The sequence below is a fragment of the Danio aesculapii genome, chromosome 16, assembly GCF_903798145.1.
Source record: "Danio aesculapii chromosome 16, fDanAes4.1, whole genome shotgun sequence".
Taxonomy (NCBI): Eukaryota; Metazoa; Chordata; class Actinopteri; order Cypriniformes; family Danionidae; genus Danio; species Danio aesculapii.
Genome location: NC_079450.1, coordinates 37,507,944 through 37,521,807, shown reverse-complemented (window position 1 = coordinate 37,521,807; position 13,864 = coordinate 37,507,944). Strand labels below are relative to the sequence as shown.

The 13,864-nt window shown below is 36.3% G+C and overlaps 1 protein-coding gene across 3 annotated transcripts in view; it reads left to right on the top strand.

Annotated features, from left to right (window-relative positions):
* Positions 1-5,846: 5,846 nt before the first annotated feature.
* col14a1a (collagen, type XIV, alpha 1a) overlaps positions 5,847-13,864 on the top strand; it is a 281,087-nt gene continuing 273,069 nt past the window's right edge. For all 3 annotated transcript variants that reach the window (XM_056474872.1, XM_056474873.1, XM_056474874.1), the window contains exons 1-2: positions 5,847-6,081; positions 8,913-9,034. In XM_056474872.1, coding sequence (XP_056330847.1) covers positions 8,947-9,034 — 88 coding nt within the window. In that variant the 5' untranslated portion in view covers positions 5,847-6,081; positions 8,913-8,946. The remainder of the gene's footprint in view (positions 6,082-8,912; positions 9,035-13,864) is intronic.

Genomic DNA, 13,864 nt, shown 5'->3' with positions numbered 1-13,864 from the left:
ACATTTAAAGGTTTAACTAGGTTAATTATGTAGGCAGGATATGGTAATTAGGCAAGTTATTGTATAATGATGGTTTGTTCTGTAGACTATCGGAAAAAATATCTAGATACAGTATATAGGGTCTAATAATTTTGACCTTAAAATGTTTTTTAAATTAAAAAATGCTTTTATTCTAGCCGAAATAAAACAAATAAGGCTTTCTCCAGAAGAAAAAATATTATCAGACATACTGTGAAAATTTCCTTGCTTTGGGAAATATTTAAAAAAGAAAAAAAATTCAAAGGGGGTTTAATAATTCTGATTTCAACTGTAATTACATAAGTCTGCAAAATATCACAATTCTAGTGGTTTTAGATATAGACCTTATATATTGATACTCATTCTCTCTGAACTTTTTACTTAAAGGAGAATTATTATGCCATTTTTACAAGATGTAAAATAAGTCTCTAATGTCCCTAGAGTATGTATGTGAAGTTTAAGCTCAAAATACCACACAAATAATGTTTTATTACTTTTAGAAAAGGCCCTTTTTTATCCAAATTGTGTCTTTTTGGTGATTGTTGCTTTAAATTTAGATTGTTGTGCTTTATTCAAAAGAGGGCAGAGCTACAAATTCCTATGCATCAGCATAACGGCAGATTTAAGAACAGCTCTGATCTTATCTCAATTCATTCAGTTCATATTTATTTCTATAGTGCTTTTACAATGTAGATTGTGTCAAAGTAGCTTCACAAGTGAAACTGTGTCAGTCCAGTTTTTAGAGTAGAAGTTCAGTTTAGTTCAGTTCAGTGTGGTTTAAATTCCACTGCTGAAAGTCCAAACACTGAAGAGCAAATCCATCGATGCGCAGCTCCACAAGTCCCAAACCAAACAAGCCAGTGGCGAGGAACAAAACTTCACCAATTGACGAAAGTGAACGAAAACAAAATAGAGAGAAACCAGGCTCAGTTGGGCATGACCATTTCTCCTCTGTCCAAACGCCCTGTGCGGAGCTGCAGTCTGGAAAAAGCTGGACATCCATTTTGGAGAACTACAGGTGTGAGTAGGTCATAACGGCCTACGGGATCAATGCAAAGACTTGTCTGTCACTTATCTCTGTGAAAACCTGAAAATGTGAAAAGCAGTGTTTTAGAAGGACATAAATGGAGCCTACGGTGTCCATTTGTGCATCCTAAAACTCCACTATTATAATCCTATTAGTCGCTGACATTATCTTCAGTAGGTGAAAGCTCTAAAGGTGGACGGCTGTTTTTCCCTCAGGGTTGTTTATCCTAATGAGGTACGGATCATCACTAATGGGCGTGGCTTTCACACAAAGGGAGAATATCAAGTGTTTCTGCAGATTGTTTTTATCAAGTGTGATTATAAAAAAATTTAATTCATTATTTTTTACCATTAGAGGCTGGCTATATTCATACGCTGTTACAGCACAACCCCTTATAAAAGTGATTTTTGCACAATAGGTCCCCTTTAAAACAAAGCTTAAGTGAATAATCATTAAGAACAAGTGTGCAAAAGCTTAATTACATTGCCTTTTGTGACTTTTTGTGTGTGATATGCCACATATCCCTTAAACTTTTATGAGACCAATGGCCAACGATGCAGTTATGTGCACTGATTACCTTCACAGACTGTTGGTGGAAAATATTAACCTTTATGTTAATGATGAATCTTCTCCTCACTGTCGCAGTGGCCAAACCTTAAAAAGAAGTCTTACAAGGGCATGGCTCATCACCCCTTTCATACCACTGGAAATCAGCCAGATTTAAATGAGTATGCAAACCCGAGTCATAGTCCATGTCCTTTCCAGTTTGCAAAGGGAGACCATATTAAAGGAATTTTTCACCCAAAAAAGACAATTTGCCCACTCTTAAACTGGCTCCAGATTTGTTCTTTTCAACAAACATTAGGATGTTTTGAAAAAATGTTGGAAACCTGTAGCTATTGACACCAATAGTAGAAAAAGCTATGGAAGTCAACCACTACCGCTTTTTCTATTTCTTTTTATAACAAGAGGAAGAAACTCAAACAGGTTTGCAAAATGTGAAGGGTGAGTATATTTGAATTTTTTAGGTGGACTGTCCCTATAAATAAACACTGAGACAGCAATATTCACTTTATGGATCCAAATGGTTACTGAAGATAAAGAGGCTGAAATTTCAAAGATCGATACGCTCTAGAACACTCCATGCCACGTCCGTGACCCCCGAGAAGCCTGTGAGATTGTTTGCATTCTGCGATCTTTAAAACCTTTATTCCTCAAGACCTTTGTTCGTCTTTGAGAGGTGTGTTCATTTTGTGCATTTCAAAGTCAGCTCATGTGTTTGTGTGTATGTGTGTGTCAAAACTGCCTTTATTTGCAAGCGTGCATCTGCTTGTCTGCGTGAAGCACTCTTTCCTGTATCCCCAGGGTCTTGCAGACTCCTCCACACCATCATCTTTTGCCGTATCCCACGGTTAATTAGAAGTCGCTGAGTAATATAAGGTTCCTTTGGAGCCTGCTGAATGAACCCACTGATTAGCCCACAATGCCTCATTACGCTCGGCCTTGTCATTTGGGAATAAGCCATTCAGAGTTAAAGAGCTTACAGCCACTGCATCTCGGCATCCAGGTGTCACCGTTCCAGTCCCGCGCCGACTGTACATTGAAGTTGATAAATGCTGTATACACTGCAAGCTGGGCTGCTGTCAATGAGCCATTTATTCTGTGAACAAGTTTTCTGGAAAGTCTATAAGATTCCCTTTAGTTTCAAATCACAATCTCCTGTTTTGATTTGAAGGACGAGCTTGTGATAAATCGCTGTCCACGTTTCAGCACTATAAGCTTGAGCACATTAACACTCGTCCCCGGGAGAGATTGAAAGTAGTTTAAAACACTTTTCAGACACATTTGCATTTAGTTGTAAATTGATATTCGGCTACTTATTTGTTTGCACTGAGGTCAGCGATGTGAGCATAAACATTCATTACATTTGCATACTCTTGTAAGCATTAAAAACATGGCGGAGGATCATATGGTGGGGTTTGTGAACCCTTGATCATCTCTGTAATATATTTACTCATCAGATGAGTCATGCAAATGAAGCGGTTCATTTTGACTGCAAATCTGCTGTCTCGTGGGAAGTGCTGCCAATGCGAGGGCCTGTGGCAATCAAATAATGAATAATGATAGTCAAATAGACTTTCAGGCCCATAACCAAACAGTAGGACAGAATGTGGAATTCGAGAATTTGGGTTTTTATGAACCTTGGACAAGGGAACACCTGTTTGGTGATAATTGCAAATTTGAATGATTTCCATTCTATTGAGGTGTTGGGTTGTGCGGAGAACTTCAAAAATAACATTGCACTTTGGATTCTGTCCAATCAGCAACCTGCACACAGTAAGACACTTCTCACGTATCTTTCACATCTCCTCCTTTCAACATGTCTTGTGTACATTCAGATAACTTTGTTCCCTGCTCAGCTAGAACTGATATAGGAAGGCACAGGTGTTACTGGAAGCATAAAATGTGCTTCTAAAATGTGTTTTGAAGTTCTTCGCGATGTGTTAGGAGAGAATAGAACAAATGCAACGTAAACAACAGCCGCTTGGAAAGAGAATGAATGAGTGCTTTGAGATGCTGAGACAAAGCTATAAAAGTTTGGTTGTACATGCCACAGAGAGGTAGAATTCATCTGTGGTTGTAACTGTAGCTACAATAAGCTTGCAAACGTTTTCGGTAAGAACTGTGTTGGACTATTACTTACATATTTACATGCAAAAATGTTTTAATTTAAGTTTCAAAGATGTTTGACTGTGATGGGGGCATACACTTATTTAGTTTAGCGATACTCTCTAAATGAAGATTTAAATAGAATAAAAATACATATATTTAAGGGTACATATATTTTTCAAACCTTTATATTTTGATTATTTGGACTAAACTATACAGTTTTAATAACTCAACGAGCTCTTGTCTGTTGAGGTAGCCATAGTAACAATAAACTCTCAAAAATGTTTACTGTTTCTTTTAAATTTTTGTAACAGTTGACATGACATACAAAAACTTCAGCATAAAAGTCAGCATGAAATCAAAATGTACTCTCCTTATTTTTATTATTAGTGCTTGCTACAATTAATGTATTTGTGCACTTCATTATTTTGTAAAAAAAAAATAATAATAATAGTAATAAAAAATAATTGACCTTTTAAACTTTAATCAAATACCATCACATCCCCTCCTCTCTTGAAATGACTTTTCTTCACCTTTGGTCACATGGAATGCCTTTTGGGTGGGGCTATCAGTGAGCATCTGGTTTCCGCTCTGCTTTCATTAATTCATCAATCTTTCACCATTTTTTTTTAACAATGCCCATCTTCCAGTGATCCAACTGCTTCCCAAAGGAGAACATCATGCACCACCCTACATTTTACCCTAATTTTTCTAATTTCAGGTGGATGTACAATACATCACAATCTGGTAAAAAAAAAGTAACATTTACCTTCTGTTTCTTGCTGACTTTAGAAGCTCCACTGAAGTGTTGTAGCTTTACACTTTAAAAATATGCTGTGTTGTCATAACATTTGATCATACATGGACAAACCCAACGTTGGCTTGATTTTTTTTTCAATTACAGTTAAATTACACTTTTTTATTTTTTTTGTTTAGTTTAGTTTATTTGTTTACAGGGTCAATGCACATTAATAAACATTACTGTAAAATGTACCAGAATTAGCCAAGAATGGCTATTTTTCATCTGTAGATCCCTTACAGAATGTTAAAACCCAACCATTGGGTTTGTCAATATTTGAACCAAAGTTGGGTTACGACAACCCAGCATTTTTTAAAGTGTGGTGACTGTCACAGTTTTATCAAAAAATATGTCAAATACAACTCTTTACTTTTTATAACTCAAACATTCTTCCCTTTATCAAGGCTGTTCATAAGGATTTTATAGTGTCTGGGAAGTTCAATCCTCTCCACTGTGTTTTAAATTCTGTTTAAGATTCAGAGGAGTGAGATACATGTTCTGCACAACTCTCTATGATCCGATCTGTATGTGTCTCTGGACTGGAGCAGACCCCAACCAAAAGCACATTTCATATCCGGTCCCCTCTTCGTAGGTTACACTATGTGCCAATCCCCATAAATACCACAGCAATTGTGTAAACAACACTGATATGAGCTATATCATATATTGAAAGGGTGGGACATGTCAAACTCAAGAAAGCATTTGATTTGTCAGAAGATCTGTTTTGAAAGATTGCCTGGTTATATGTAATCAAAATCTTTGATCCACATTCACAAAAGTGAGAGCTGCAATTTTTTCTTTAAAAAAATAATCTGGAGCATACCAGCTTATACATTTTGATTTCAGAGGACTTTAAAAAGTATGTTCAATATAGTTCTACATGCATTAATTAGTGGACTGTGGTGATAGGCATTGCAACAATAAGCCCTCTTAATGTAAATTTGTCTTACAATGTAAATATTGTAGCCTACTAATTTCAACCAAGCTATAGGTAAAAAAAAGTTTTCTTTAAAAAACGAGGGGCATTAAAAAGGGTTTAGTTTCGCAATATGAAATAGCTATAGTAGTAATACTGACAGAAGTTCCTGAATAATTGCCTCACCGACTGATTCAATTAATTTGGCTTAATAAAACATAATTAGGCAGTGTCATAACAGTCAAATTAATCATCCATCATCCTGGTGTAGGCGTTATGATAGTTCATTACAGTTGCATTCCCTTGAAACGTAGTGATAATGGCTTTTCTTCCCATCGCTGAAACAGGCTTGTAGGCAGGATCAAGTATTTGAGAAGGGCTCTTGATTGTAGTGAGATCATTCGTCGTCCGTCCAGTGGCTGCAATTGGTCGCATGAGCGTCTTTTCCCCCTGACTCGAGACTAAGGGATGAAATGAGGTGCAGAGCTGAAGGAATGGGCGAATGAGGACAGACGAAACACACACACGGGGAGCTTTGTGAGCTACTGACTGACTGACTGAAGACACGAGTGAAGTCTGAGCATCGGAAGACTCGGGATTTTACATCACGTTTTGATCAAGCGGATTTTATTGAAGTGCATGGTGTGTAAGGTAGGCTGTCATGTCGGATATTCATACTCTCGCTTTATTCTGTTATCCGAGCTACGTCTGTTAAAACAAAACTGCGAGAATTAAGAAAGCGAGGATAGAAATTATTGGCGATATTGCTTGTTTTGGCAATTTTGCCACTTTTCGTTTTATGCATTTGCTTGACTTTATCTGGAAGGAGGCAATAAAGGCTACTTATATTTTATATTTCCATTCATTAAAACACAGTGCACTTAAAAGTGCATTTGAAGACATTTTTGTAATATTTAATATTACAAGTCATTCATATCTGCTTGTAGTGTATTTGCCAAACGTAAACAAAAACACAGAACTTTATAATGAAGAAATAAAGTCTTGCTCATTTTTCATAAAGATGATAAATTTTTTTCTTTTGGTCTTATTATTATTATTATTATTATTATTATTATTATTATTATGTCTATCATGTCCTCCATAAGAAACATGAAAATGTCAGGAATGCACACCGATACTCAAAATAATGTGTCTATTTTTAAATTTTGCGCGTTTCATCTGACAGTTGAGAATAGAAATGAAGCCAAAGTCAGCGCTTGATGTTTATTTCAAGATTCAGGATTCAGTAGCAGGTGAAACAGAGAGTGTGTGTGTGAGAGAGAGAGAGAGAGAGAGAGAGAGAGAGAGAGAGAGAGAGAGAGAGAGAGAGAGAGAGAGAGAGAGAGAGAGAGAGAGAGCGAGCGACCGAGACAAAGACATGCAAGTGAATTAATGCAACGTGGATTTGTTGAAAGAGCTTTTCTTTTAGTACAAATATTTGGCTGAATTGAAACGTTCATCGCCTTAACAGCATGCGTTTTATCTCATTTTACAGAAAAAAAAGCATGCTTCAAGACAAATTACCTGTGAAATGCTGTGATTGGCAACCATGTGCCATCCAAAATAAGCTTTAATTTAAATGATAGCCTATCCGTTTGAAAAGTGTAATGCACCGTAGCACATGGATTAAGTGACAATATTGTAGAGATAAGCAGGTACTGTATATGCAAAAGTAAAGAGACATCTGAAAATGTCGTTTACTAGATTTGTTAGGTGTGGATTCGAGTAAAATGTCAATAATTGCTTATTTTCTATTAGTTTTATCTGAAAATAGTTAAAATAGTTATTGTGTTGTGTGTATCTCATTGTGTTTTGTGTCTAAAAAATGAGTAGGTTACAAAAACAAATTATGCAATAAAAGTTACTTGCTAGTTGGCTACTAACTTCTTTATTAGTATTAGCAATACCTGAGAAAGTGTATGCTTTAGGCAATTATCAATGCTATAAAGCATTAATAAATCTGTATGATATATTTAATTCCTTTTGAAAAAAAAAATTCTTTTCCCATGCACAGCTCATGATAATGTGCAAACAGTGTTTTATAGTTTGTAGAAAGTGCAGCTTCACACATAACTCCATCTTTGCTATGTTTGAGCTTTGAAATCAGAAGATGCAACAAGTGCCAATCATATTTCTAAGTTTGTAGTGACAGTGGTTCATAAAATATCTTGGCATATATATTGTCATATGCCTATATATATAATGCACTACAAAATACTGGGTTGTAACCCAGTGGTTTCCAATTCCTGTCCTTGCCCCCTACCAAACCTGATTTGGATTATCAACTCGTTTACAAAGAGATCTATGAACTGATCCCTGTGTGTCAAATAAAACTGAGACATACAAAATGTTCAGGGCTTTGTGGAGAGAGAGAGAGAGAACCGGAATTGAGAACCACTGTTTGTTGGGTCATATATTGTATGGACAAGCCCAACTTTAAGCTATTCTTTTTCTATTCAATTGAAATGGAACTTTTTAATCCTGCAGTTATGTCTGTCCCAGTTTGGCCCAATATTGGGTTATAACCACCCAGCGTTTTTACAGTGTGGATACATTTAGGAATTTTACTAAATAAATAATAATGATATTAACAAAAAACACTGACAATTGTTTGCGCAATTAGTTTAGCCTTTTATGTTAATTTAATAATGCACATTTATTTTATTTATTTTATTTTATTTGACCCAAGACAACAAAACCAGTCATAAGGGTATTTTTTTAACTAAGCCCTATACATCATCTGAAATAAGAATAAATGCACTTACTGTTGATGTGGTTTTGTTTGACCTTAAAATTCAAAATAATTTCTTAATTTATGTTTCAATATATTTACAGTAATAAATCTACAAAATGTCTTTATGGAGCATTATCTTGAACATCCTAGTTTTGACATTATATATACACTTTAGACTATAAAATATAATTATAGCTTATAATATATAATTTTGTTGGTAAATATACCAGTGCAACATATAGGCTTAAGGTTTTGTGGTGTAGCTGGTCACGGCTGTTAAATTTTCTCATGTCACTGGCCTTTGCAACTGTTCCAAAATATATATTTTAAGACATGCATTATGAATAATCTGTTTGCGTCACAACAGCTGAGGAAAGCTGACTTATTGAACTACTGCACTACATACCACAGTCTCCAGCTAACCAGCATAATCTCTTGACCCTAATTTAGACCACTGTTGTAGTTAAGTGGGGGTGCCCTCTTCAACAAGCCCGGACGGCTTCCTCTATAAACACAAGTCAGCCTCCTTATCCGGCATGAATGACAGGAGCCGTAGTGGCCTGCTTGTTCTCAGGCACAACAATGGTCCTCAGGAAGCACTTCTCGCTGGCTGTCCATCAAAACTCAACAAAGTCTTTACTGTTCTTGACCCCGCAGAGACTTCTCTCCCTCCCTCTCTGTGTCTCAGAAATCCCCCCGAGGCTTCACTGAATTCCTCCGCTCACTCTCTGTTTCTCTCCCTCTGTAGGTGCAGGGCAAGCATCCCTCACTCGGCTGTAAGGATGCAGGTGTCGGGATCCAGGATTAAGCTGTGGTGTCCGCTTATCTCGCTGGCACTGATTCAGTTTCTTGCCCCTGTTTCAGCTCAAGGTAATTGCTGTCTTCGTGGTTTCGACCTGGCGTTTTGCACTGCCATATTGCCGTTTGTGTGGTTGTGTAGAATGTGAGTTGTCACTCTAATCATTCTGTATGTCATTTTAAAGGGATAGCTCAATCAAATGTGCTCTTCCAGATACGTTTGGTGCTCTGACCAAATTTCTTCCAATGACAAGGTCAGCACTCAATAATTGATCGAATTTACAACAGGAGAAAAAAAAAACTAATGTTTCAGCCGTGAGCCTTTGTCCAAGGGATAGTTCTCCCAAAAATGAAAAGGTAACACTTTACAAAAAGGTTCCTTAGTTAATGCCTTTACTAACATGAACTAATCACGAAGAACACTTGTACAGCATTTATTAATCATAATTGAACATTTACTAATGCATTATTAACATCCAAGTCCATGCTTGTTAACATTAGTTAATGCACCCTGAGGTAACATGAACTAACAATGAACAACTTTATTTTCATTAACTAGTGTTAACTAACATGAACAAATACTGTAGTAAATGTATCATTCATTGTTTTTTCATGTTAGTAAATGCATTAATTAACATTAATTAATGAACCTTATTGTAAAGTGTGACCAACGAAAATGCTGGCATCATTTATTCACCCTTGATTTACTGTATTTCAAACCGGTTTGGGGTTTTTGTTTTTGTTTTTGTTCAGTTGAACACAAAAAATATATTTTGAAGAATGTTGCAAACCTGTAACCATTGGCATTCATAGTAGGGCAAACAAATATGGCAGTCAGTGGTTACAGGTTTTCGACATTCTTTGAAATATCTTCTTTTTGTGTCAAACTGGTTTGAAACAGGTCAGGGGTGAGGAAATGATGGAGGGATTGCTCAAACTATTGAGCCTTTATGCAGCTTTTATATAGGATGACCACCAGCAAATAAAGCAAACATGAGACAATGGCCCCTTTACACACATACAGACCTTTCCGGAAAATTACCAGCAATTCTCCGGAAAGGTGTGTATGTGTAAACACACACACACATCCGCAGCTCTTTTTGAAAATACTGATAAATTAATTCTGGCAATTTTTCGGAAGGAGAAGTTGTTACATTACCGGTTTTTGCCAGAACGCTGCTCTGTGTGAGCTCTGTTGTTCTAAACACAATCTTTCCGGCAATTTTTCCTTCTGCATAGAAGGAAAATTGCCGGAAAGATCGTGTTTAGAACGTGCTGACGTGAGACGTCTACTCCAGCCAATCAGAACACTCATACGCATTCACACCCGTTTTAGCTGTCTTTACTTAAAGAAGATTTTCTCTTCTTTGTTGCCATCATGACAGGTTGTAAAATTGTTTTACTTATATATATCATATATTATACTTTATATAATAATCTGGAACTCTTTTCTGTTTAGCTATTGATAGGATTTAAAAATAAGAAGCCTGTTATATCTGTGTGAGGTGGATTGCTTCTGATCAAGCTCTTATATTGCATGAGTCATTGTAAAGGTTAAAATGATAGGTTTTCCTTTTATGCTAAATATCATTATAATATTTTGTAAAAATCATATTTCAGGATTATTTTTTGTACATGTCCTACTGTAAATATATCAATACTTATTGTTTATTAATAATATGCATTGTTAATAGGTTAAATTGAACAACGTTAAAGGTGATTCATTCACTATTTAGATTTTCTGAACCCTCAGATTCCAGTCGTTCAAATAGTTGTATCAGCAAAAATTTTACTATCCTATAAATCTTGAGAATAAATAAAAAAGACACTTATGAGGGGTTTTGTGTTCCAGGGTCACATATAAGTGTAAATGATAAAACATAATGGTCACATTTTATTTTGATGGTTCGTTTGTTGAATTTACGTTACATTGCATCTACATGCCAACCAGTTCTCATTAGATTAGAAGTAGACTGTTAAATTGGGGTTAGGGTTGGGGTTAGTGTAAGTTGACATGTACTTGCAAAGCTTCTTATAGTTAAATGTCTGTTGAAGGAGCAGTATCAACAGATATTAAGCAGACAGTCTACTAATACTCAAATGGACCATCAAAATAAAGTGTTACCAAATAATAAATAAAGGTTTCCTTTAAAAGGCGAAAGAGTGCATGCACATTTTCTTAATCTAACAGTTTAAATCCATCACACTGACTAAAAACTGTCATTTTCTCAATACGCAAAGTGTGGGTCAAGGGGGTGAAAATGTGCTGTACAACTCAAAGCCTTACAGGGAGTCACCCTACCTTCACATCTTCTGCAAAGCCTCTTAATAAGAAGGTAAAGTGAGTTTTGAGGCTTTTAGATGGGATAGAGATGTGGAAAAGCATTTAGTTTAACATCACAGGGGACCACAATGATAATATCCCTCAAGGCAGCTTTAAGGCTTAATTACCTGCTCTGCTTAGAAGGAGTTTTACATTCCTCATGGGCCCTGGAGTGAAAGGTGGAGCTGGATCATCATCTGGAGTGGGAGGTTCTGTTCAGGAAGCTAAAGTCTGGCGTCTAAAGCCTTCACTTTTCTTTCCAGACCAGCACTTGTATGATGGGCAGGTATAATCTTTCAGTTTATGCCGCCTAGACAGGTTCTTTTTATCATCATATCAATGAAAGCTGCTGGTGTGATTTGAACTCAGTGGTGCATGCATCTGTAAAAGGAAGATTCTGAGTTTAATACAAGGTGAATTGACAGCACTTGTTGATAGCTGAGAAAATTTATTTAGGACCCTGTTTACCCTCAATATTAAAAATGTGTTTTTGGTTAACCCCCTTACAAGTGGATGATGCCAAATACAGGTGTAAACAAGATCTGAAATGTTCTGGGCTCATTCTCAGAGGTAATTGAAATCAAATTTGATTAATGCTTTTGTAGTGTAAACAGACATGTGCTTGAATCCATTTGAAGAAGCACAAAGTCAACCTACTTTCTCCCTACGTTACAGGACTTGTTGTTAAAGTGTGTTGTATGTACGTTTTGGATCCTTCTAAAGCATAAACATATGTTTGCTATTTACAGAAACATGCTACGTTAACATGTATGTTTGTCTGAAAAATGTTGCTAAAGTCAGTTATTCTCCTTTGAAAATGTTCTGAGTGGGAATGTCTGCCTTTGTTTTGGTCTCTATAATCCACCCACTGCGAGTTTACTCAATTATATTTAGGCACCCCATTTGATCAAATTGCTTTTGTAGTGTAAATGGACATGTGGTTGAATCCATTAGAATAACCACAAAGTCAACCTACTTTCTGCCTATGTTACAGGACTTGTTGTTAAAGTGTGCTAGCTAGAAGGGATTTAAATGTGCTGTATGCAAGATTTGGACCCTTCTAAAGCATAATCATACTATAATATATTAGCAGTTATTTAAGAAACATGCTAAGTTAACATGTACTGCATATGTTTATCTGAAAAACAATGCTACAGTCAGTTAATAATAATAATAATAATAATAATAATAATAATAATAATAATAATAATAATAATAATAATAATAATAATAATAATAATAATTCCTTACATTTATATAGGGCATTTCTAGACACTCTAAGCGCTTTACACAATCTCCTTATCCACCACCAGTGTGCTGCATCCCCTGGATGACGCGACGGCAGCCATATTGCGCCAGACCGCACACCACACACCAGCTGAATAGTGGAGAGGAGACAGAGTGAAAGAGCTATTTATGATATGGGGATGGTTAGGAGGCAATAATGGATGGAGGCCAGTGGGCAAATTTGGCCAGGATGCCGGGTTTAAACCCGTACTCTTTTTCAAAGGACATCCTGGCATTTTTAACGACAACAGACAGTCAGGACCTCAGTTTAACATCTCATCCGAAAGATGGCACTCACTGAGCAGTATAGAGTCCCTATCAATATAATAGGGCAGCGCTACTTAGCTTCAGTGGGCAACCATGTGAGAGTTGCAGAGAGCTAGCTGCCGGCAAGACTCATTCTCCTTTGAAAGTGTGTGTTTCGGGTGGGAATGTATGTCTTTGTTTTGGTCTCTATAAACCCACCCACTGCGAGTTTACCCTATTATATTTAGGCACCCCAGGTTGCTTTGGCGGAAGTATGGCGTATTTAATTTCAGTCTTGAAAGATCCCTCAATGTACCGTAGCAGATTCTGAAATTTAATCCACATGATGCAGTTTTTAATTCGCAAACATATAGCAAATATTACAAGCATAAACATTAGCTGATCAGCACATGTTAAGGCTTAATTGTCAGACATGCTCATTCCTGTTGGTGTTGTCAATCTGGCAACCCGCATGTGCATAAAGTCTGAGAAGGGGACCAGGTGAAAAACAAAAACCCTATCCAATCTTTTGAATTTGGACTGCAATACCTTCTTTAACCACTAGTCATAACAATCACACAATCATAAAGCCTTTAAATATCTATGAAATCACAAGCTTAAAGGTAAAATATGTAAAAATAATAATAAAAGAAAAATAAATGAAGCACAATGTTCTGATTTTAACCAATTCTGATTCTAAATTAAACCCACATCTTTGCCATAGTTTTCCAGCTATTAAAACAGTAATGTATGCTTTTCCTGATATGTCTAAGCTTTTTCTGAGATGTTATCATGATATGATAATCGAAAGTAGTAATATATCCTAATATGAAATTTTTTGATAGTTCAACCACAGCAAGAATGACTTAAAATGCTGTATTATGCCAGGCCAGTAGATGGCGATAGCACATTCTAACACTTTGTGCACATACAGTCCTGTAATCTGCCATTATTGTTTTGATTGTAATATGGATACACATGATGTCACTGCTTTTCCCAGTGTTGGGTTGTGGCTGGAAGGCATCCACTGAGTAGAACATATGCTG